Source organism: Nansenia antarctica (genome assembly GCF_963989245.1).
Source record: "Nansenia antarctica genome assembly, chromosome: 12".
Taxonomy (NCBI): Eukaryota; Metazoa; Chordata; class Actinopteri; order Argentiniformes; family Microstomatidae; genus Nansenia; species Nansenia antarctica.
In genome coordinates, this window is record NC_137682.1 from 6,790,274 (window position 1) to 6,815,191 (window position 24,918).

At 39.8% G+C, this 24,918-nt stretch overlaps 1 protein-coding gene across 1 annotated transcript; it reads left to right on the forward strand.

Annotated features, from left to right (window-relative positions):
* Positions 1-732: 732 nt before the first annotated feature.
* On the forward strand, positions 733-23,941 carry tfr1a (transferrin receptor 1a). The gene is made up of 18 exons (XM_080542789.1): positions 733-833; positions 12,181-12,230; positions 13,322-13,556; positions 13,726-13,903; positions 14,232-14,457; positions 15,276-15,398; positions 16,124-16,219; positions 16,437-16,576; positions 17,431-17,582; positions 17,821-17,940; positions 18,503-18,588; positions 18,693-18,756; positions 18,851-18,918; positions 19,316-19,386; positions 19,599-19,689; positions 19,841-20,062; positions 20,432-20,590; positions 20,915-23,941. Exons 2-18 carry the CDS (start codon positions 12,198-12,200, stop codon positions 21,155-21,157), a joined length of 2,307 nt encoding a protein of 768 aa, XP_080398915.1. The 5' UTR covers positions 733-833; positions 12,181-12,197; the 3' UTR covers positions 21,158-23,941.
* Positions 23,942-24,918: the final 977 nt, after the last annotated feature.

Sequence of the window (24,918 nt, forward strand, 5' to 3'; positions counted from 1 at the left end):
TTCAAAAGTTATATTTGGATAAGCTCAAATCAAATTCAATACAGAGACTGTTTTGGTAGACTGGTTGATGGGAATGATTGAGAATAATAGCAGTGAAGTAGCAAGGGGTTATTGAAGGTGGTATTGTAACGGTGTTTCTGATTGGCTGGGCCAGGGATTTGTAAACTTTTTCATATTGAGACCTAAGGATTTTTTTTGTTTCTGCAGTCAAATGTTGTGTAAATGCTAGTAAATTACATTGAGCTATGCTCTGTGATCAGACTGAAACATTATTATTTTCACATTAATTAAATTAATTACGTATTAATTAATAAATAATACTAATACTAATACTAATATATATTATTATATTATTATTATATTATTATTATTAATTATTATTATTAATTATGAATTAATAATACTACTACTAATAATAATTAATTAATCATACACTAGGTATAATTAATAATGCCACACCACTTAGGAGTTATCCCACCTACTATTAAGGGCAAATGTTACTACTCCTGCATGTATTCATTTGAGAGTTTTTCTGTCAATTGCAACATATTTAATCCTCACTCTCCTGTTGTGAAAACATTGATGATCGAGGTCATTCAACATCGTGGGAAACATGAAACAATCAGGGCGGAAGGACCACCGGGAGACGGAGGTAGTGGCGGAAGTGACGCCTTGATCTTTTTTTACAACCATACCGTAATCTTTTTTTTTTTTCACAACCATTTTTTAAACCTCCCATAAAGACCCGTGGCCTGGCCGGTGAAGGACGTCACAGAACCCTCGTGTGGGACCAGGAGAACCGAGACACCCCGGGACTGTTACTGAAACGTGGGGTAAGTCTCGTATCTGCTACTGTCATGACTACTCCTCTATATTCTTCGAGAGCGTTTAATATTAAAGAGGTGTACAAATAACAATTGTCACAATAACTTATTCATGTTAAATGTCATTATTTTCAATGCATTTGTGCAGTTTTGCAGTTGTCACACAGTGTCACTGGTCAGAGTGATAGGCGTGATCGTGATGTTATGACAGTGTTATTGGTGTTATAGTGGTAGGAAATACAGAGTTGCCAGGAGGAGGTAGCGTGGTTCGGGCAGGTCATGTGCAACCTGTCATTCTCAGCAGACACATGCTAAGCGTAGATCCGAGGTAAGGCAGGCCGTCACACACCGATTGACCTTGACACATATCTACCCTATATGTTGAGAATAATAGCAGTGAAGTAGCATGGGGTTATTGAAGGTGGTATTGTAATGGTGTTTCTGATTGGCTGGACCAGGGATTTGTAAACCTTTTCATATTGAGACTGGTGGAAAGCCAGTGGGAAGTACAGAAAGACTGTGTAAGGTAGGGAGATGAAAGGGATATGGAAAGTTAGATCTTTACCTTTTCTTTTTAGTGTTTTCCCCTGCTTTTATATTCATTCTATGCATGTATATGTTTTTATATATGTTTTTATATTCACTTTATGTTCTTATTCCTGTTGTAAAGCACTTTGAGCTGCATTTCTTGTATGAAAGGTGCTATATAAATAAAGCTTTACTTACTTACTTATATGTGTGTGATCGAGGCCGGTCTGTGTAACAGGGTTGAAGTGACAGCGGCTTGTTTTTATGCCGCAACTTGCTCATGGGTCGGTCGCGTCGCCCGGCATAAACACACATTGCCTTGACTTCCTTGGCTTTGGTCAAAAACACACAACACGCAAATATGTATAAGGAACAGGTTGACATTTATAAGGTGTGTTTACAGTGACCGGTCCTGGGAGCAATGTTTAGTCTTTTTGATTGTACAGTGTGACAAGACAAGCATAGTTTGTTATAAGGGACAAGCCTCGTTTCTCAATTCAGAATGTGAGTCATAAATAGATAAGCCTGTATTGAAATGATCATATCCAACTAAAGCGCTATTTAAAAGTACTGAAGGCTTTAAAGTGATGCCTACCAGTTTGGCAGGTGAACCTGTGAACCTGAACCTCAAAGGTCCAAGGAGTAGCCTATGTCTTGCCCTTGAAAAGCCCCCAGTCTCCATAGCCTCCCATGCCACTTTGGTGTATTGCAGATCTACACATTGTAGCCTAATCCATAACATTTGACACAAATCACACCTCTTGATTTATATCATAAATGCTTTAAAAGGCCATCGAATTTAAAGGCCATAGAAATGTATACTTAAAAAAAAAAAAAAAAAATATTGTACTATACTGCATATTATGCAGCTATGGTAATCCCCTTATTGCTTAGCAAATTCAAAGTATATGGGGGGCCTTGGGTCAGACTTTGGCCAAATATGAAAAGTCTCCCCGAAGTGTCAACATTATCATTGGGCACAAGAGTCAACCTATGTGTAATTTAACAATCTCTGAAAAGGCCAGTATGTAGATTTGAGCTTTAAAGGTGAAGGAATGTGCACTGAACGGTTTAAAAAGTTACAGTAGTTATATTTTCTAATGGCAGTTGTGTTGCATATCCTTGTAAACAAACAAGTACCCATTAAGTACTTAAAGGACTTTTTTGGACCAAAACAGCACTCTTCACTCAAGGCTACACATGCCATGACTCGCTCAGACAAAGGCATTTTCAGGAGACCTCTATATGGCATTAGCCTGGTCTCCTGGCCCCTCTTTCTTTCCCATGAATAACTTGGAACTTTTCCCCAATGTGACTCTCACATGACTGTGCACAATGAAGCAGAATATGTGACTCCTACATTGCACTTGCCTCCCCCTGACCCCCCGCCCTCCGCTGCTTAAAGAAGAGAGGATTGGCCATGAATGAAGCATATTCTAGCCTGGTTCTATCGTTCTTTGAACGTTTCTACACGTTTTGCTGCAAATATAGCAGGGCATAGGCCTACGTGGGGCTCTGTTTTTGAGGTCAGATATGATCTATACTACTCCAGTATAGTAGCAGACAGCATAATTTGGACGTTGTAGCTGGATCCTATGTATTCTCTTTGATGGAAAGAAACTCATACCGAAAGAGGGTGAAAGTAATAGCCGGAAAGTTAAGCTTTTTGGGGTTATGCTGCTTATGGCTAATATCATTTTTCTTAATTATATTATAAAACAAATTAGTTTTCTAATGTGACAAGTTTCATGTCTCAAGTTGTTTTAACCTTCCGTTGGGCCAATCCAGCCGATTAACAACCACTAGATGTGGTTGGCATTAGCCTACTTGGTGCACTATGGTAAATGCTTACGGTGCTGCTCACCTTTTCCTACTTACTCTCTTTACTCATACCAGACCAACAACAGACTTACCTTGTCAGGGCTAATCCTTCACACCAGTACACCCTCTATACATGTGAAAGTAGGCCTAGTGTATTTGCTACTACATTCTGTAAGCCTAAAACATTGAATGACCTATGTTGCATTAGCCCGACCAGCTGTTAGGCTAGAGGTCACTGTTGATACTGACTTTTGTGTCTCCTCTAAACTCTGACTGCAGCTAATGTTGAGCCTCTTTCATCCATTCTCACTTCAACCATTCAGGCTGTAAAGTAAAATGGGTGAAACTAGGTATACCAATTGTCATAAAACACAATGTCTGTGTATAAAGTTCAAAATAAAACTGAGCCAACAATTCCAACAAGTCCTATTTCAGTAATCATCACTTTGATTTTGAACCTACACCTAAAGTGGCCTAGGACTAGGCTACATCTAGGCTAATGTCTGAATCACATCAGTATTTTTTGGGGTGTCATTTAAGCCATGCCTGTGAACATTTGAGAAAATACTTTTATTTTTGCAATCAGCATCAAACTGAAACTGTGTTTAGTTTTGTGATGAATAAAAATAAATCCCTTCAGGACAGGTTGACAAATACTCAGGTGTGACACTTTACCAGCAGCAAAGAGCATCATTCGAGAACATTTTTTATTTTTTTATTTTTTTACTTTCTTTACTATTACTAATTCATGGCTGCTTCTTCTGGATTTTGTAGTTAATAGGAATGTGTAGTGGTCAACCTTTGTTGAGCTGGGACGAGGTATTTGCAGTCCAACTCAATCACACCTGTGATGTAAAGCAGGAATCTACTGTATAACAATGTTGTAATGTTAGACATTGCCTTACATTGCATTTCACTCAAGCCTATTTAGGAGCCCAAGGTTACCAGAGTTCTGGAAAAGGTGCTGTAAAAGCTCCACAGTTAGTGTCAACTCCACAAAAGAAAGGGAAGAGAAAGTGGCTTGTGTGAGCAGACTTATTCGTCTTCCACAAATGTTGCCAATGGTGAGGGAACACTCAAGACCCTCTCTTATTGCATTAGCCTTGAATTGATGTGTCCATGATGCCACCCCCTGGTGTACATGTCTGGGAACCATGAGGGGAATTCTGTTCCCACGGTGATAACACTGGCTTTATCAGTCTGGCTTACTTTTGGGGCTTTGCAGATTCACTAAAACTCTTAACTGGCTCCTATAGAGGTCCGGTATTTGGTAGAGGATTGCTCAAGTAAAGAGTTGTGTCTCAATGCTCCGAAGTCCATGCAGTGTTTGTTTTTATCTGCATATTTGTGGGTGTACACTTTTCAGTAGGGTGTGACTCAATATGTCAAGATGTCTTTCCCTATCTCTTGTATGCATACGTGTGTCTTGGAAAGCCATTCATTTCAGATGCAGGATAGGTGTCTTGATTGTGGCCAAAAGACAGCTAGAAGTGGGGGGTGTGCAGCATTTTACATTAGATCTGTAGGCTAATTGTTGGTCAACCTATTTTTCTAGAGATCGCCTTCTTTGACTTAACTTTACTGCATTTCATTCATTTGAGCCAACATTGATAAATGTATTTTTTCCTGATTTGTGTGTACGTGTCTGTGTACTGTATATGTGTGTTTGTAGTTACACTTCATCTCTAATCTGAAGCTTGCTAAGCTGTTTAAGGTATTAATCTTACAAGGCTGGATATGTTTGGCATGTAACAGGTAGCCTACCCTATAACTACTTTTTTAAACAGTCAGTTCTAAGGGTGTGTCATTGCAAGTCAGCAAAGGGTAAGAGAGTTGTTGCAAACCTGTTGAGGTTTGCAAATATATTTTGATAAGCTTGATCAATCATCTGTTGATGTGTCTTCTTAATGGTTCTAAAGCCACTTCTTATCCACCGCCCCACCAGTGAGGCGAGAATCGGGTCTATGTTTAATGTAACAGATATAAAGAGCTTACCTATATCAATAATGTTCATCGATGTTGCAAACGATTCATTAGATTCCATTCTAAACGTCCATATCGGGTTTTTTGTCGGCCGGTAAATAGAGTGCGAGTCACAAGCCCTTGTTTACAGCCACGTCACATAGGAAAACCAAGCATGCTTGGTTTCAACCCCCGAATTTCCATATCATTGGTCCTCGAAAGTCGTTTTTTCCGCCTCTGCCCGATTCTATTGGCTCTGATGCTTCAAATGAGTGGTCAATCATGACATTTGCCCCATGGGTTCGGGAGAGAATTGACTGCGTAACCAGAGCAGGTGTGAAAACGAGGCGGGTGCGCAAGAGGGGCGCGCAGAAAACCGTGCAGGAGACCCCTGCTGGTTGCAAACAGAGTCTAAACAGTTGGATTTGGATGCAATTTATACCTATAGTGATATGTCAATGAAATATAATCAATTTTACAGTCTTGATGCATGAGAAAGTCTGATACACTGATGGTGCCAAAATCTCTCCAAATGGCACAATTTGGTTGTCCGCCTAAACATACCTGTACTAAATAGTGTTGTTCCGATACCATTTTTTTATCCCGATACCGATACCGATACCTGACCGTGCAGTACTTGCCGATACCGAGTACCGATCCGATACCACGGCGTTTGAAAAAACAAAACAAAAAAACATGTTTTTTGAGCCGCATACTCACCTCGATGTAAAATTATTGCTAACACTTAGTCTGGCACTGCTCAAAACCTTTGTAAAACTCGTAAAGTTTTTGTAAAACTTAAGTAAAAAAAAAAAAAAAAAAAAAAAAACTTACGTTTTTGTAAAGTACTCGCCGATACCGATACCAGCATTTTTGTGCGTATCGGTGGCCATGCCGATACTAGTATCGGTATCGGAACAACACTAGTCTAGTACTAAAACAGGTACAAAGTTGCATTGGCTCACATTACTAGCATCTCATTTGGCACAAGTACTCATCAGACCCTGGAGTACTGATTCCTAGATGATTTGGGCTTATTCAGTCAGGTTTCCAAGCTCATATTCACTCTAAAAGCTGTTTTTTTTTTTAGGCGGAGAGTGAATTTGAGATTTTTCACAATGTTCTAGCTCGATTTACTATGACACAGTAACATATATTTGGATTCTGACACTTCTACAGTCACCCCACAGGTGTTAGCTTTCATTTGATACCAAGATCATTATGAAGGCCCTTGTGATTGTGGAGATATTCTATATTCACTGTGGGCATATCATTTCGAGCAGAAAACCTGAAAAATAGGACCAATAAGAACAAGTTGACATGTTTGGGTTTTGCTTTGACTCAAGGTTAGGGAGGGGGAAGGTTAGGCCAAGTCAGGCCCAGCTAGCTTGCAGGGGTGGAAATATTTTTTATATTTTTGTTATAGATTTTGGGGAGGGGGGCGGGGGGGGTCTACCTCTCATCCAAGTCATATAATGCACAAGTTAACATCTTCCTGTCTGCTCTGTCGGCTAAACTCCGCTGCTGTTGAAATAACTTTTAGCTTCAGACAGCTATCTACAATCCCAGACAGTGTGGAGAACACAGTCATGGTAAACAATCTGTTAGAGGTAATTATGCGGGTGTTAAGGTCCGGGCCGCTGCTACTTACACGAGCATCATTGTTACACCGCCGTTAGTGCTATCGCTATTCATCTACCACTGTTAGCGCTATTCATCTGCTACCGTTAGTGCTAGTGTGGCACATAGGATATTTATATCTAGGCTAACACCTGCTCATTTGTATTGTACTCTATAACAGATAACCCCCATCAATTTGTAATGGTTTACCGATTATGACTGGCACAAGGTGGTGGAGAGTGGGCTTGTGGGCTCGAGCCGAGCTACGGTTGTTGGCAGTTACGATAACCGATACTCAGTAGCCCCTGAGGTAGCACCCGCTAGCTCAACTGTTATTTCTATTATTCTTTCAGGTTAGTGACATGTCAACTATCACCTCTACACTTAGACTAGGCATATACTGTAGCTAACCCAGTGGCGGTTCTAGGATGTTTTAAATGGGGGTGGGGTGGCAAAGGATTTCTCGGGTGGGGCAGGGGGAGGGGGTCAAACATACCATCATTTAATTTTTAACTATCCGACGCCCCTTAGCCCCACACCACCGATTTTACCCACCCACAATTACTTTTGAAATATACTGTAATACACTGTAATACACTATTATCACACATTACATAACCCCATAGCCACATCCTCTGTCTGGTCTACCAAAGAGAGTTGATAAGCTGTTGAAGAAAGAAAGTACGAGATGGAGGGAGGGGTGTATGATAAGTTTTGCCACAGGTTTGGCCTCAAGGAGATAATAGTCTCTTGGCATAGAGGAGTGACATTATGGGGGACGGTGACTGCAGGAGTCACTTCAGGCCACTGTCTGTGAGAGGGGCGCTGCTTCTCCTTTTCCAGCTGCTGCACAAGATAAGTTTACATTGTGAGAAACCTTAGGCAGTATATTCAAGTGAAGTAAGCACAAGGAAAAGTAACAGTGACCATTTAAACCCAATGGAGTGCTCATAGAATTAAACATATGAAATATAAATAATGCAATAAAAGTTGATGCTAGTTGAGCCATACTAGGCTACACATTGCACTGTTGAATTGGTTGGTAAACATTATGGAGTTGGTTTGGTGTTCCTAATTTCAACATTGTAAGAGCAGGGAGGTTCTAAGAATTAGGGCCTAGTGGTAGGCTAGTTCAGTGGAATGAAAGAGTATTTAGGCCTACTATAAGTACATTTAATTGAGGCCTACAATAAGTAGGCCTACATTTAACCTTAATGTTACCTAATTAAGTCAAATTAGCTTAATGTGTATATGCTTAAACTATTGAAGGAGAAAGTGAGAGATGGACAAGAAAAGCCAGTAAAAAGGTATGAAAATGTATATTTCTGAAGGGCAGTTCCGTTTAAAGCATGTCAAATTGGGTATCAAATTAAAACTAAGAGTATATTTTGGGGAAAAAGGAAGCGAGAAATGCATTTCTCAGCCATCTTACCATCATAAGAATAGGGATAAGAAAAACCTCTACCAGAAAAGTAGGGATGCACGATATGCATTTTTTCCAACCGATACCGATATTTACCCGCTTCTCGTGGCCGATAACCGATACCAATATTATTATTATTATTTTATTTTTTCTTTCCTAGCACCAGGGGAGCTCCCCCTCCCAAATTTCGTTGTTTGGTACCTGTACTATATCAATGACAATAAAGACCATTCAGATATCATTTCACAGTTGATAACCTGTAGTTCATGCACACCTGAAGGTAAGAAAGGCTATGTAGTGAGCAAAGATTGATGATTTAATATTCCATAGTGATCTCACCAAATCTAACTTACATCACTATTGTTAACACAACAAAGAGAACACTTCTGAGTCTTCAAATGTTCATTTATTATTTCCTCTAACAAACAGAATCTGTTATACAGTGCACAATGCTTTTTTTAGCCAAGATCTGGCCTCCTTTTATGAAAACAAAAAAGGCTCACCTAAGAGTAATTAGATCAAAAAAGTGTCAAAAATAAAGTGCACCTTGTGCATCAGTCAATACAAAAATAAAGACTTTTAAAGAACCAAAAGTTTTATAGAACTTGTACAGAAACTAGTGCCAAATGGCTGCTTAGTCTGCAGATAAACAGAATGATACAAGGCACATAGTAGGCTACACTAGTATGCTTAATAAAGCAACTGAAAAGGGCTGGGCTATGCTACTTTTAGTGCATGAGGATGAGGTAGGTTGTGATAAAGCCCATCAAACGTTTTGCATAAGAATTCAAAATAAATTGCACTGACATGGAAAAACAAAAAGTGCATGTTTTCCTTGTAAAAAACTTGTCTTGTATAGCCTACATTGACATTCTCACCTAAATAATAGACACGTTTTCCATTGGTGTTCCCTAATATACAAACTGAATACAATTCAAATGCGTGTTCAATAGGCACAGCAGGCTAGGCTACCTTCTGCTTGATATTCCTTCCAGGAAAAAAAGAAAGAAAAAAAAATCGGCTCAATATCGGCTAAAATTTAATAAAACCGATAAAAACCGATAAACATTAATTTCCCATTATCGGGCCGATAAATATCGGTGCCGATAATTATCGGTGCCGATAATATCGTGCATCCCTACAGAAAAGTATTCAAAGGGGTTTAGAAAAACATCAAATCTTATTAATGTTCAACTATAGAGCCCGGTCAACTAATATCAACACATGTATTTCATTTTTAGGAAATGGTTTGGCTTCTATAAGTTTAAGAATCATTCTCGGGTCTCTGGTCATTCTGTTACCAAAAACCCACGTAAGTCCTCATGAGGAGTGAGGATAATGAAAAGTGAATATTAGCCTATAATGTATAGGCCTAGTTCGACCTATACAACGTTTTTTTTTTTACTGATATCGATTTAGTTTATGAATTAATAAGTTATTACAAATCTGTAACAGAATGACCAAACCAAAACTCTAACGGAATTACTGAAATTGAATTCGCTACATTTAGCGTACCTATTGTACAGGCTGTACGGAACATAAAACGGTTCTTCCCTGGGTTCTTCCCGGGTTCTGTCCCTGTGGGAGAACCCTTTAAGGAGCCGTTTTCACAGAGGGTTCGACATGGAACCCACTCTGTTACCGTGGAATTGCCCATGTTGTTAAAACTCAATATACCGTACAGCCCTTGTAGGGTCTTGCCGAATAGGATTATAATTAGCCTTTGTTAAGGCAAAAATATTTAGGACTAGGGTATGAATAGGAGGGAAGAAGGGTAAGATTTGTTAGTTGTATGAAGCTCCTGCTTTGTACAAGCCATGGACAGTTAGGGCCTTTACAAGCCATGGACAGTTAGGGCCTTTACAAGGCTGACCTGAACTCTTGGCTGGGATCTGTTCCTTTCATATTGTCCTTTCTTGTGTAGGCCTTTTCTTGTAGGCGGCCTAAAGATTTAATTGTTGTTTGATGCATTTTCCCATGCTTTCTGTTCTCTGTTCACAACACCAACTCAATTACCCTATTGTCAATAATGTCAAATAGATTGTTGTCGATTACAACTACCTACATTAATGGTTAATAGGTTACATTTGAAAAACGAAATTTCATAACCTCTAAATCACTGGACCATATGCATTTTTAAGATTTTTATTTTTATTTTTATTATATGTTTTTCTGCTTTATTGTGATAGATAGACGGTAGAGAATGACGAAAAGGATGGGTGAGAGAGGAGGGATGACATGCAGGATAGGTTGACAGCCGGAAACGAACCGGGGACCCTGCTATTACATGGCTGATGCCTTAGTGTGCTACGTGATCAAGCGCCCCCTAGATAATATGAATTTAACTGAATAATTAGTGTCTGTGCACTGCAGTAGCTTCATGTTTCTGAAATTGTGACCCAATGCTTGACGGATACAGACTGGCTCGACGGAAACATAATTTATGAGTGACTTCAGTATATAAACTGAAATTAAAAACTAATAATTTGAATTCAACATAAAGCAAAAAAAGTATTGTTGTGCGCTTCTGCTGCCACCTGCTGCTCTAAATGGAACAAAGATTAATGATTTTTCTTTTTCAATCATTTAAGTACAACAGTGATCAATTGCACTACTGCAGCCTATTCGTGGTCCAGAGCAGGTGCTCGTGCATGGAACTAAATTAATTTGCCAAGAGTTATAAAAGGCAAGAAAATATCATGCAGTCTAATGTTTCTCTTCTCGTCTCATTTCATCAGAAACTGTTTTCTTTGGGAATCCATGAGTCACAAAGTGTCCGTGTGTCAAGTTGCTTTTTTTGTAATCTTATTCTTTCCCCCTTGATTTCACATAGAGGCAGGGTGATTATGTTGACCACTCACGCCGTTAACAGTGCTCTTTTGTGCACTGTTGGGAACAGGGCAGTCTTTTTCAGAGCAGAACACCATAGGAAATCTCATGAATGTTTGGACAAGGGGTGGGACCTTTTCTTTGGCTTCCCAATCGCCAGAACGAAGGGGAATATTAATATACATAAATAAGTCTGCGTTTAAATTCACACAATCCGCAAAACGTGAGAGAGCTCTGAGGAAAAGGTCAAGCGGGGTGTTCAGACCTGCTGTGGTTGAGCGTGTGACTCTTTCCCTGGGAGCATTGTGGTAGCCTTGTCACGATTTCTGTTATGGGTTTACACACGGCTTCAATCCCTACACTTTTGTTAAATCATTTGGTGAGTAATTAGGGGCCCAAACAGTGAACAGTGGGAGCTATTGTACCCTATTTGTGGGAGCTATTGTACCCTATTTGTTCCAATTATTCGTATTATTTGTATTTGTATTTTTCACTGAAATAACCTTATGGTTTAAAAAAAAAGCATATGATGTTTTCAAATATCGTCAATTAAACCTACCGATGTTGTTGCTCCTTTTCCCATTTGACTCCAATGACTGAAACGACCAGGAACTTTCAAATCTAAATCACCATCATTTCCAGTGCCAAATTTCTCCCAGTGTTCTTGGACCCTGATCATTGCTGCTTGCTTTTTTCCAACATGACAGATCGGGTGTGGACAGCTGAAAGCTATTTATTCTGTCTCAACTCTTTTTCCTGAAGTCCACCACCAGCTCTTTGGTCTGGTCGGCATTGAGAGTGAGGTTATTGGCCTGGCTGTACTGGGCCAGATGTTCAACCTCGTTTCTTTCTTTTTTTTTAGGTTATTTTTTCTGAGTGGGGCAGTCCCACTCATATTTTTCATTTTATTGACAGATACAGTAGACAACCTCGTTTCTGTAGGCTGTCTCTTCGCCCTCGGTAATCAGGCCAATCACCGTTGTGTCGTCAAACTTTATTACTGTGTTGGAGCTGTGAGTGGTCACGCAGTCGTGGGTGTACAGGGAGTAGAGGAGAGGGCTCAGAACACAGCCTTGGGGGGCACCTGTGCTGGTGGTCAAGGGAGCGGAGCCCATTCTCACCACCTGTTTCCTTGACTTGCTGTTCATCAGATTGTGTTTTTTCTTCTTCTAGACAACTGAAAAGCTACCATGGACCAGGCAAGGTCAACAATATCCAAAATAGTAAGTACTTTTGAAAATTACTTTAATTGATGAAATTATTGTCTCATTATCCTGTCTAAAATGTTTATATTGTATTCCACTTTGAACGTGTTAATGGTTGCTTTTGGGGTTGATTAATTAATCATTTGTTTATTATTATGAGCTGAGAAAATGTTACAATATTTTTGATTGACAGTTTATAGCCTAGACAGAAATCTATTAAACAATGAGGGTTAATTCACTATACACCTTGGATGAAATGATGGGATCCACACAATCTTCTCTGATGTACTGTAAGGCCCAACAATTCCTCTCAAATGAATCGATCCATGACCTGAAAGATGACTGAAGTAGAATCAGACGCAGTCAGAAATAACCATATTATTTATTAAAGCTTAAAAGATTAGCTGACTACTCAGCTTGGATGTGGGTCCTACCATAAAACAATCTGCAATGGTTCCTCATCCTTGGTTAGATATGGCACTCCAGATGTGCAGTTTGAGGGAATGTTTTGGCCTTAGTTTGGGAGACCGTCTACCCCTCTTATGCCAACACGTCAAGGAGAAGTGGTTTGGGGCCACTGTTTCAGGGGTGCAAACTTGTCACCTTTCTGCTAAATTAGCCGTTTTTTATGTCATCCATGTGAATTGTGATTATTATTATTATTATTTTTTGGGGGGGTCTAAGTATCATCCTGCGTGAGCTAACTAATCTCCCTCTGCTGAACTCTGCTGCTGTTGAAATAACTTTTAGCTTCAGGCAGCTAGGTACAATTCCAGACAGCATAGAGAACACAGTCACAGTAAACAGTTTTCTAAGTAATTCTGCAGGTGTTGAGGTCAGGGCTGCCGCTACTTCCACATGCATCATTTTTAGACCACCATTAGTGCTAGCGGTATCTATTTAACACCATTAGTGCTAGCGGTATCTATTTAACACCATTAGTGCAAGCGCTATCCCCCCCCTAAGGTTAGCCACAAAAAGAAAATGGGTCACCTTTTTGGGCCATCACCAGTTTGCACCCCTGTGACTTATCTGTGAAGATGACGTTTTCAAATGACGGCTGTGTGAACCTTTTAAACACCGACCTTCCTACCTATTCCTCTATGCAGTTCAATGGGGAGCCCCGCTCATACACGCGCTTCAACCTCACCCAGAACATGGAGGGGGAGAACAGCCAGGTGGAGATGAAGCTGTCGTCCGACATGGACGAGGAGGTGGGGAGCAACGGCGTGGGAGAGCACCTCAACCACAACCGTGACCCCTATGTTGTCCACAAGCCCCAGCAGCGCACCCCCAAGAACGTCTGCCTCATGGTCGTTACAACCCTTCTCATCTTCATCATCGGTAAGAAAAGAGAGTAGCTATATGGAAACAGAAGGAGCAAAAGAGTTGAGGGAGAATTACTGAATAATATACATATTATTATACCAGTGTTAATACTGTGCTGACCTTTTTTTACTGAAGAGATGTCAAAATTGTATGTACATTTTTTTTTTGTTCATCCTTCTTTTAGGCTATCTGATTGGATACCTAGCACACAGGAGAAAGGACGAGGCTCCCGCCGTGTCCACAATGTCTCCAGTTATCCAGATTTCTTATGATACACAGGTGGCACCCCTCATGGACTGGGACGATGTCAAGAGTCTGCTGGGTCAGAAACTGAGCCCCAGTGGCTTTGAGGCGGCCTTCAGGTTACTGACATTTAAAACCCTAAACTAACAGCTCCTTAATGTTGGTGTTGTCGTCACCCACCTTTGATCCTTCCCAGAATCATCCTGCACCATTTGGGAAACATTGCCTTTGTCTGGCTTAGGGTTATTGAATTGTATGTATTTTGCATAAAAGCACATTCATAAAAAAATATGTAGGAAAATGGCAACATAAAAACAAACAGGCAACAACATCAGCTTTAATTTGTGCAGAATTAATAATAAATAAATGAATAACATTGACTCACTGTCTCTCTCTCACTCAGTGAATAAATGAATAACATTGACTCACTGTCTCTCTCTCACTCAGTGAATTTTCGAGTGATAATCACCAGGCTGGGTCCCCAGGAGACGAGATGCTGGGAAACAAAGTGCTGAAGAGGTTCAAAGACGACGGCATATACACATGGAGCGACGAACACTTTGTGAAGGTCCAGGATCCTCCTGTCTCTGGCTCCAACAGAGTTACATTCAAAGACAATAGGGTTGAACAACCAGCGGGGTATCTGGTCTACAGTGCAACAGGAACAGCACAGGTAATCTTTTGGATATGTTTTTCTTGGTTTAAGTTCATGTAAATTAAATGAATGAATATGCAATATTTTGTAAAATATAAAAAAAAACAAGTAAAATTTTGCATTGATCATAACTAGTCATGGTGCGATAACCTTGGCCAAAAATATCTCGGTGTACGGTATTATCACTGTATTCATTAAAATATGTTGAAAATCTTCAGTGTGATGCTAAAACATAACAAAATCCCTCCATCACATGATTTTTTGGGGGTAGGAGGAGGGGGGGGGGGGGGGGGTTACACTACATGTAGCAGATTTGTTATATTTTATTTATTTATTTTCTATTTCTTTAAGTATTTTTTGTATTTATGTAAATGTTTTAATTCACAATTATTGTGAAAGTAGAAAGGGAAGGTAAAACAGGACAGACTGACCCGACCCGGGCTGTAAGTTGTGAGCTTAGAATTATAAGGTTCTATCTCCGTTTAGGGCAGTTCAGAGATATTGAGCGTCAACGTTTTTACATTCCATTATGTTTTATGAGATGGAACCTTTGTATTTTATTAATTACTAACTAAAACATTTCAACATTTTGAAAAATAACACCACACAGGCATTAATAAACACCTAATGGATCAGATTATGTAAAAAACTCAATTTTGACCAAAAATGGAGATAGAACCTTATAATTCTAACGTCACGAAGTGAATCCGGGCACTTCAGTCGGAAAGTACAGCCAAGACACCAGCACGATACAGTTATTTATTAACATAGCAGCATTTTATTTGAATTTCTTCAATACAATGGGTATGTTGTGAAAATGGATTTGGTTTTCCCAGGGTGCGATCCTGTACGCCTTTTATGGTCGGATGGAAGACTTCAGAATCCTGCGGAATAACAACATTGCCATCGATGGAAGGGTGATTCTGGTTAGAGCTGGAAAAATCAGCTTTGCTGAGAAAGTGAGTACATGTTGGAAAAATTAATGTCAGTAACATTATTTCGCTAACACATTTCTCCTGCATTGTACAGTAGCCTACCAGTCAAACGTTTGGACACTTAACCATTAAATTGAATGGGAAAGTGTGTCCAAACTTTTGACTGGTACTGTATATACAGTGCCTTCTGAAGGTATTCAGAACCCTTCACTTTCTCCACAGTTTGTTGTGTTATAGATTTATAACATACTCAATTTAAAATTGATTAAATTAAAATAATTTGCCAACAATCCACACACCCCATATATCATATAACTAATTGAGTGATTTGATGATTTTTGCATTTTAACTAGCTTTTAAGAGTGTCGTAGCAAAGGGTCTGAATACTTGCATGTAACTGACGTATTTCTGTATTTAAATACACATTTATTTTTAATACATTTACTGGAGAAAAAAAAAAGACGTGCTTTGTCATTCTGGGGTATTGTGCATGTGTGGATTTATGGGAAATTATTTTGATTTAATACATTTTAAATAGAGTCTATAACACAACAAAATGTGGAAAAAGTGAAGGGGTCTATATTTTCGGAAGGCACTGTATTCACTTTGATTTGACGAATATGGTAAATTATAATGAGCTGGGATGTATAGATGACCTTATTAACACTGCACAATGAACATAAGGAGTCCTGGTCCTTTGCTTCTCTCCTGTAATACTGTATATTGACACTCTTTTTCTTTGGTTGTAGGTCGCAAACGCAGCCAAATTGAATGCCTCTGCTGTCCTCATCTACCCAGACCCGGCTAACGACAAGATTGAAGCGACCACTGAGCTCTATGGCCATGTGAGTGTGGTCATTTTGGCTTGGTCCCTGAGTGACTCGTGTCAAATGATGTGTTTGCATATAGACAGTATAGGAGAGGGCAAGGCCTCTAATCAGATAGTTTTTACACACAAATGCTTCTTCAATTTTCTTGGTAATCTTTTCACTCTGATTACCTCCCTCCTGTTGGAGCTCTATGTTCTAGATTAATGATCATGGATTGTCTCTCTCTATCCAGGTCCATCTTGGTTCTGGTGATCCATACACACCTGCGTTCCCCTCCTTTAACCACACCCAGTTTCCTCCTGCCCAATCTTCTGGGCTGCCCAGCATCCTGGCCCAGACCATTACCTCCAAAATGGCCACCACCATCAAGCAGTAAGTTTCCATTTACCGTAAGATCCGTTCAGAGGTTATCCATACGCAGAGATCAAGAATAACAGGGGTGCAAACTGGTGATGGTCCAAAAAAGGTGACACATTTTTTTCATTTTTTTTGCCTCAAAACAAAAAAAAAGGGGTGTAAGATAGTTCTAGCACTAACAGTGCTACATGGATAGCCTAGCACTAGCGGTGGCAGATGGATAGCTCTAGCATTAACAGTGGTCTAACAATGATGCATGTGTAAGTAGCGATGGCCCTGACCTTAACACCCGCATAATGAATGTAAGCAACCTGTTCTAAAAGTAAGACCTATTGAGCAAGTATTGGTATTAGACTCACATTTGTTGATTCTTTTCATTAGCCATGCTGGGTGATCTGTTCTGTTGCATATAGAACAATGATAATGTAAGTTAGCCTACTCTATCAATTTCTTGATTCATTTCCATTGCTACTCAACACAATACTAGATATAATAGCATAAATAACAGGATAAACTCACACACTTACTTACACTCAAAATTGTAAAGGTTCAAGTTTATTTGCAGTCTACATACTGAGATATGACACACACACACTTCTCACAGGTACACACACCTCTCACAGGTGGGCCACACACACACACACACACACACACACACACACACACACATACCAGTATTTAGGGGCAATTTGGAATGGAGGGTCACTCTTGCACGGGCAAAAGATCTCCTTTGGACTGGATCCTGACAACGGTTGTGCTTATCAAATTGTAAATAATCAAATGTTCAACTGATGACTCTTGTTGTGAGGTTGAGCCATTGTAAAGTTTCGACTTTCTTATTTATGTTATTTCCTTCTCCTGAAACACAGGCAGATGGGAGGGAAAGACGCTCCTGGAGAGTGGGGGAGCGTCAACAAACTCGGAGACGATGGCGATGTCGTTACTGTGGAGGTCAACAACGTCCTGACTGAGAAAAAGATCAACAACGTCTTTGGGGTCATCAAAGGGTTTGTAGATCCAGGTATGATGATCTTATTACCCTATGGAATTACGAGTCAATAGCAACAACGTCAAGCTCTAATAGAATTTGACTATAGTAACCGACAATAGCAATAGTAACTTCTATTGTTTAGTATTGCGAAGACCAATAACTATGATGTGTACATTATACACTAAGGTGTGCTTTGCTTTCATAGATAGATCATACAATTGTGCTTCTAACAATAACCAAAAAAATGGTCTTCCCCTCCTTGCTTTAGATCGTTACGTGGTTATCGGAGCCCAGCGAGATGCCTGGGGTCCAGGGTTTGCGAGGTCGACCGTGGGCACTAGTGTGTTGGTGGAGCTGGCTCGTGCCATCTCAGGCATGGTGAAAAACGGTGGGTTGGGATACCAAACTGAACTACAGAAATATGATTGATTGCGTGGAGTACACATCTGTTTCCAAGGGCTTCTTTCCAATCTATTCAACAGCTGCATTCCTCCTGCAGTTTCTCGGATTAATCTGATCTCTGATATCTGATCTTGCATCCATAGCTCTGTCCAAGAATTTGAGTGGTTACATTTCTCCATCCCCATCCCTCAACTGTTTATCAAAAACGTGTCAGGGTGACCGCTTTGTTGTTGTTGTTGTTGTTGGAGAGATTGTCCCTTTAAGCAAATGTTTCTCTGTTTATGTTAATCAGTAGACATCTCATTATTGAGATGCATTTGTTACCTATTTCCCAGTCTTGATAAAATATAGATCAGCGTTAAGGGCATCTTTTTGGTATTGTTTTTACTCCTTGTGTCCTGTTTTAAAAGCCAGGGTTCAAATGGGTAAATAAATAATGGTATTGGCCAATTGTGTTATATGAATTTGGGCCCAGAATTGTGTGTACATTATGAAAATATCTTTGTTTTCCCCTCGAGATTCATGTGCATCTCATCTCCCTTTGATAGGTGGATTCAAGCCCAGAAGAAGTATTGTGTTTGCAAGCTGGAGTGCAGGAGAGTATGGGAGCATCGGCGCCACCGAGTGGTTGGAAGTAAGAACAAGAGAAAACAAGTCAGGCAAACTATCTTTAAAAAACATAAAGGTTTTCACTTTAACATCTTGCCTAACTTGTTTTTTTCTCTCTTCTCTTGTCAGGGTTATTTGACCTCTCTGAACATGAAAGCCTTTTCCTATATTAGCCTGGATGGAGTTGTAACAGGTGTGTATGGTGTATTGAATCTCTCTTGGTTTGTACAGAATGTATTCGGCTTAGTTTAACATTGAATTCACCACCCTATTCTATCCCCCCCCAGGTTCCCCTGCATTCAAAGCGTCTGCCAGCCCTCTAATGCACAGCCTTATTCATAGCACTCTTAAGGAGGTGAGATAATTATGGCACATATCAGTGCCAAAAGTTGCAAAAGAAATCGTGTTGTTGAGCAAGATTAAACCTCGGTCCTTTTTCCTTGAAGAAATATTCATCAAATGGAGAAATGTTCACCAATATTGAAAGCTTATGCATGGACATCTCTTCTCACACACAGACACTCTAGTCTAAACCCATCTTGCTCATGCTGCGAATATTGTGCTAGAAAGCAAACTGTCAAACTATACCCATGTCCTACTCTGAGGTTTAATTTTGCTTGACAGTGCCATCTCGCTTGTGTCACTAATGCCATAGATCATCGCTGTTACACAAAAACATCACTCCGTAACAATCCCATGGTCCCCGTTTGCTGGTTCTTAAACTGTGTTTTAAGCTCCTGTCTTCTCCTCAGGTCAACAGCCCCAGTGATCCCAGTAGGACCCTATATGCCCAAGTCGCCGGGACAAACTGGGAAGACGCTGTGTAAGTGAGGCCTCTATTATATGTTTTGACATGGATGAATGCCTAATTTCCATCCAACAGCGCCATCTGCTGGTGAGGCTGGTCTGTACCAGCCCCTGAATGACACCAACACCACTGGTCAATAGGATAAAGTTCACTGTCAGTGTCATAATCTTTTTACACAATCATGAGTGCAAAATCTGTAGCTACATCTTTAGGTTTATCTTTTACAGCTTGGAACCCCTGAGTCTAGATGACACGGCCTATACCTTCCTTACCTTCTCCGGCATCCCGTCTGTCTCATTCCGCTTCACCTCTAACTCGGTCAGTTTGTGAAAAGTATACTACAAAGCCCCCATAATGGTATCAGCGGGATAACATTATATATTATTAAATTGTACCATATTACATTGCTGAAACCTACAGGAACTGTAACATTCTTTAGGCAAATTCTTAACCTCCATTCCTCCCGTAGGACTACCCATACTTTGGCACAATGCTAGACACACAGAAGAGGCTGAGGGCAGCCACGTTCGAGGAGCTACCCAAACTGGCGGTGTCGGCGGCACAGATCGCTGGGCAAATGGCCCTCCGGCTGGTCCATGACCACCTGCTGCATCTGAATGTGGAGAAGTATAACAGCATTATCCGTGGCCACGTAGCAGAGATCAACCAGAAGGTCGGGGCCATGCAGAGGGTGAGTCGTCCTTTGAGTTTAACATTTAGCTCGAGAGTTACTTTTTTGAAAAGCTTCCATGTACATCAATAAATGATTTGCAAAGTCGGGTACATTTATCCTGTGAATTGTGACTAATTGTGACTAATTGTGACACTGTAACTATATCATTGTCATTGTCAATGTCGTTGAAGGGAAAGCTATTTCGGTTGTACAACTAAAAGACACCACCATGTTGATTCTTTGTCTAATGGTTTCCTGTCTATATGTATTTGTTTAGTTGCTCTTTCTGTGTGTTTGTGTTGTCTCTGTAATTGCTCCACTGTAGTGTATATCCATTTGCTTGTTTTGACAGTCTGACAATTTCTCTGTCTAAATGATATCCCTCAGTCACAGCCCCTGATCTTGCCCAAGTCGCTGAATGTTCAGTGGCTGATCTCGGCATCAGGCTCCTACAGCCGAGCCTCCCGGAGTCTGACCTCAGACATCCAGAACAGTGACCTTGAAGACATAGAGTTGTGCCGCAACATTAACGACCGCATCATGAGGGTAAGTTTCCCTTCAGCAGATCTCCTCCATCTAAACATAATTATACCGCTTGGTCCTATGGAAGCTGCTTCTCCTCAACGTTCTGCAGTGGCTGCAGTCCTCAGTTTCATTCAGACGCAGCAGGCATGTGTTCTGACACGACGGTTCATTTACAATTATTTATTTTTTTTCGCCTTTATCCAAAGCGACTTACCTACAACAAATAAGTTCATTGAATCAACTTTGGACAGAGTTGTATATTCCTTCCAGATTTAAGAATGTGCATGTCTGTCATGAAAATGACTAATCTGTCTTTGTCCTCTTTTTTTCTTCCTCTTCCTGTAGGTGGAGAGGGACTTCCTGTCACCATACGTGTCTCCCAGGGAGAGTCCATTCCGCCACATCCTGGTGGGCTCGGGCACCCACACATTGAAAGCTCTGTCCGATCAGCTCGACGCTCTGAAGACTAACCACCCTGATGCCGACGCCAATCTGTTCAGGAATGAGTTCGCCTTGGCAACCTGGACCATCCAGGGCTGTGCCAATTCTCTGGCAGGGGACATCTGGACCATGGATAATGAAGTCTAAGTCTGGCCCAACATGCTGCATGAAACAAAAAAGAAAAACACCCCCAAAGTTACAAAGTTAGTGGTTTAGCCCATAGGTCACCATAAATAAGGCTCACCCATCCAGGAAATTTAAGTGGCGATGTTCCACATCGATGTCAATATAAAAAAAAATGTCCCCTCTTCATTCAGAACACTTTACATGTACAATATGCTGTTACCTCCTGCACAAAGCCGATTGCCTTAAAAAAATGATTTCATTTGTTTGAGAAATTAGCGAAAGGCCTTATTACACTTAAGAAACGCACAAAAAATGCTTTTCTGAGCTGCATTCACAATAACATGGGACTTCCCACCACAACTGAATGTATTGGTGCTAATTATAAATACACAATACCTACGTCACAAACAGGATAAGTTGCGTTGGCTCAAACTGTCAACAAGAAAAGGTCATTATGGTATACTTAAGATGGTGTATCATTTACCACAAACATTGTTACAATCTGAGACTGTTATTTCTACACTGTTGTGACTTTATATTTGATTCTAACCCGGGCTGTTATAGAGATATCTTACATTGTGCTGAAAACCGGTGCAGAATGAGGCAGAAATTTTGCAAAAGGGACTGAATCTTCATTCAGAGAGGTTGGGGTTATGCAGAGTTTAACCCCGGTACATTAGGTGAAACAATTTAGGTTATTGCCATTTCCTGCTCACTCTGCCCACTGACGTCCAGCTATCCTTCAAGCAAGGATAGTAGTCCTTTTATAAATGAAATAGCTATTTGACGGGAAGAAAGGGTCCTCCTCACTATGTGCTACTGAAAACGTCTATTTAATTTTAAAATGTATAATTATCGGGAGCAGTGCCTTCCATAATTGACAGGTTATACTGTCGAAATGACAAAAAGCAGCATCTGCTATGGAAGTGTACTTGGTACTGACAGCCAATATCAGAGACAGCCACCTGAAAATTCTCTGACTTAATTGATTCGTTCAGATCGACACCTCAAACTGACTATTCGTTGACGTTTAGATCTGTAATTAGCTTTAGGTTAACTGGGAACTCTCTCTCATGGCTGTCCTTAGTACTCGTCTCTTGGTGCATGTACACTTGTCATCCTGAAAACCATTATCGGGAGCAGTGTCTTCCATAATGTGAAGAAGAAGGTAGTTTTTGCCTACCAGCGTGTCTATATCGGAGGCAGTGACCTCCATATTTCACTGTAGGGTGGATGTGATTTATTATCGGGAACAGTGTTTCCCATAATGTTGTATATATGTTGTCTATGAACCTTTTCAACACTTGAAATTTGCTCTCACATCATCGTAACCCCTCTTTCTAGTGAGCTGGTGTCAGATTTGATCAAGTGCTGTTATCTCCATGTCTTTGATTATTAGCTTCATAGGGACTTTTAGTAAAACTTAATAAAACCATCAAAAACATCCATTGAGTTGGGTAAAAATGTTACAAAGCTGAGAAAATGGTCAAATGTTTCCACAACAGATTTAGCCATGCCATGACTAATGATCAGCAGCAACTTCAAAAGATCACACTTACTTGATACTTTTTCAGTTCTGTTCACCAATTTCAGTTCTGTAATGCTTACCGTGTAGCTATGTTTGTCCTGCGCTAGTCCTATTACATACGGTACACAGTAAGTGTTACAGAATGGAAATTGGACAAAGTATCACAGTGATCGTCAACTTCTGAAGTTGCTGCTGATGAATTTGTGGGGAGTAAGTGTATGAGTTCATGCACACATATGGCTAAAACAGATTAAGTTTGTATGAAATTCAGTTTGTATGAAATTACACTTTTCTTAATATCTACTTTTTCGGTTGTCTGTTCTCTCTTCATAAGGGGCTTTCCTGTGCCTTTTTTGTGTGCGAAATAAAGAATTCCTGGACAAATGCAGGATTCTTTTCAATGGTGTTTACTTGTTTTTGAGACTTGGTTTGCAATCATTGTAGTTAGGGTTAGATTTTAAGATGTTTTTAAGTATGATTCTGATGCTTCTGATGGTCTGAAGTTTTTGCTTGTGCCCAAAGTTCTTTGTTATTCAAATAAGCCTACCATATAATGAAGTTGCATTTCACCTAATAAACAAAGACACAAAATATGGAAGTTAATACACAACTCAAAACAGTTTCTCTTGTGCCTAAGTAAAGAAAATATGCAAATAGTTTTATTCAGAATTTAACATGATTAGGTTTTAGAATTTCGACAGCAGTTCTCTAACCTTTTTTGTTTGTTTATGAAAGACTGGAATTGACTGATTTAATTGTTAGACATTCACATTATGCTCTCCTTAATTGAGAGGTAGGCTAGACGGAGAACAGTTTATGTATTTACAACCAGGTAGTTTCTGATAATCTGATATCGTATTAAGCAAATTATCCGAGATTGCCAATTTATGAATTGCTCTTTTCCTGCAGTAGTTACAGTAACATTTTAAACTGAGCATTGCAACCACTTAACAGAATAGATACAATTAACTTCTCACTGATATTCTGTGCATGCACTTACTGTAACAGTAACAGTAGCCTAGTTGACAACCTTCACTCACAAGTTGTTGTTTCATAGAAAGCACTGAAATTAAGTATCTCTTCAATGTTACATAGTCTAATGTATTGGCAAAAACCAGTGGCAAAAAATGTTATTAATACATTTATTTTAATTTCTACTTTAGCTGCAAGTCTACCTTTGTTTTTGTGTCAAATTATGTTCAAGAAAATATTGTTTGTTTAACACTTTACTGAACATTGGTAGTAGGCCTGTTTGCTACAATAAATCATTACACAGCTGTTAATTAAGTGTTGACTTTTTCTTGTTCAAATGTAATGATATCTCCATTGTTACAGAGATATCTCACATTACAGAGATCTCTTACTTTAACTTATAGTGGGCAGGAGTCGACACAGACAGTTACCACTGTAATGTGGTATTTAAATGTATTGGCATGGCCGGCCGCTCCCATAAACACTATCTATGCGGTCGTTTGGGGCCACACTTATGCTGTCGATTTAGCGCAAGCTACCACCCGTCAAAGACTGTGTTCGAAATGACATACTACAGCTTTGTGCAGCCGAATCATCGCTCTGATCATTTATTAATTTGAAATCTTTAGTAGTAAATCAGATTATAATTTCAATTTCATTGGCCTTTAATTTCACCATAATTGTAGGCATCCAATCCAATAGATTGCCATTAAATTATACCCTTTGCAAAATCTATAGCCTATCCCATATAATAACTCTCATGATTGTCAACATCAGTGTCTTTTATTGTCATGATGAACTATTTATTATGCATCAGTTGTGATTAAAATAAATTAATCATCATTAAATCCCTTGCTGGTACTGTTTCCTACTGTAGCTGAAGTTTCATCATAACACCACTAGATGGAGACAGAGGATAATGCAAACCACGCAAAGTTTTTCTCTTGACATCTCGCTAAGTAAAAAATTTCCCTTGATAAAACCCTTTTAAACAACGTGCTATTATCAAATATAATCAAGGTTTTAGGTACAAGCAACATTGATCTGGGCTGTTATGTTCTGTGTTAAACAACACTGCATAAAAGTCAGGTAAGCATTGCAACAAAACACGTTGTCAACATTTGTGTAGGAAAATGCTGTGGCACTCAAGTCACCTAGTTACTTGATGTTTTGTCGAAATGAAACTTTAGTCATAAACTAAAATATAAATATATATAACATATACAGACATGTCCCTTTAAGAGTGGGCTGACAGCGCAGCGTGTACAAAAGAGAGCAAAGA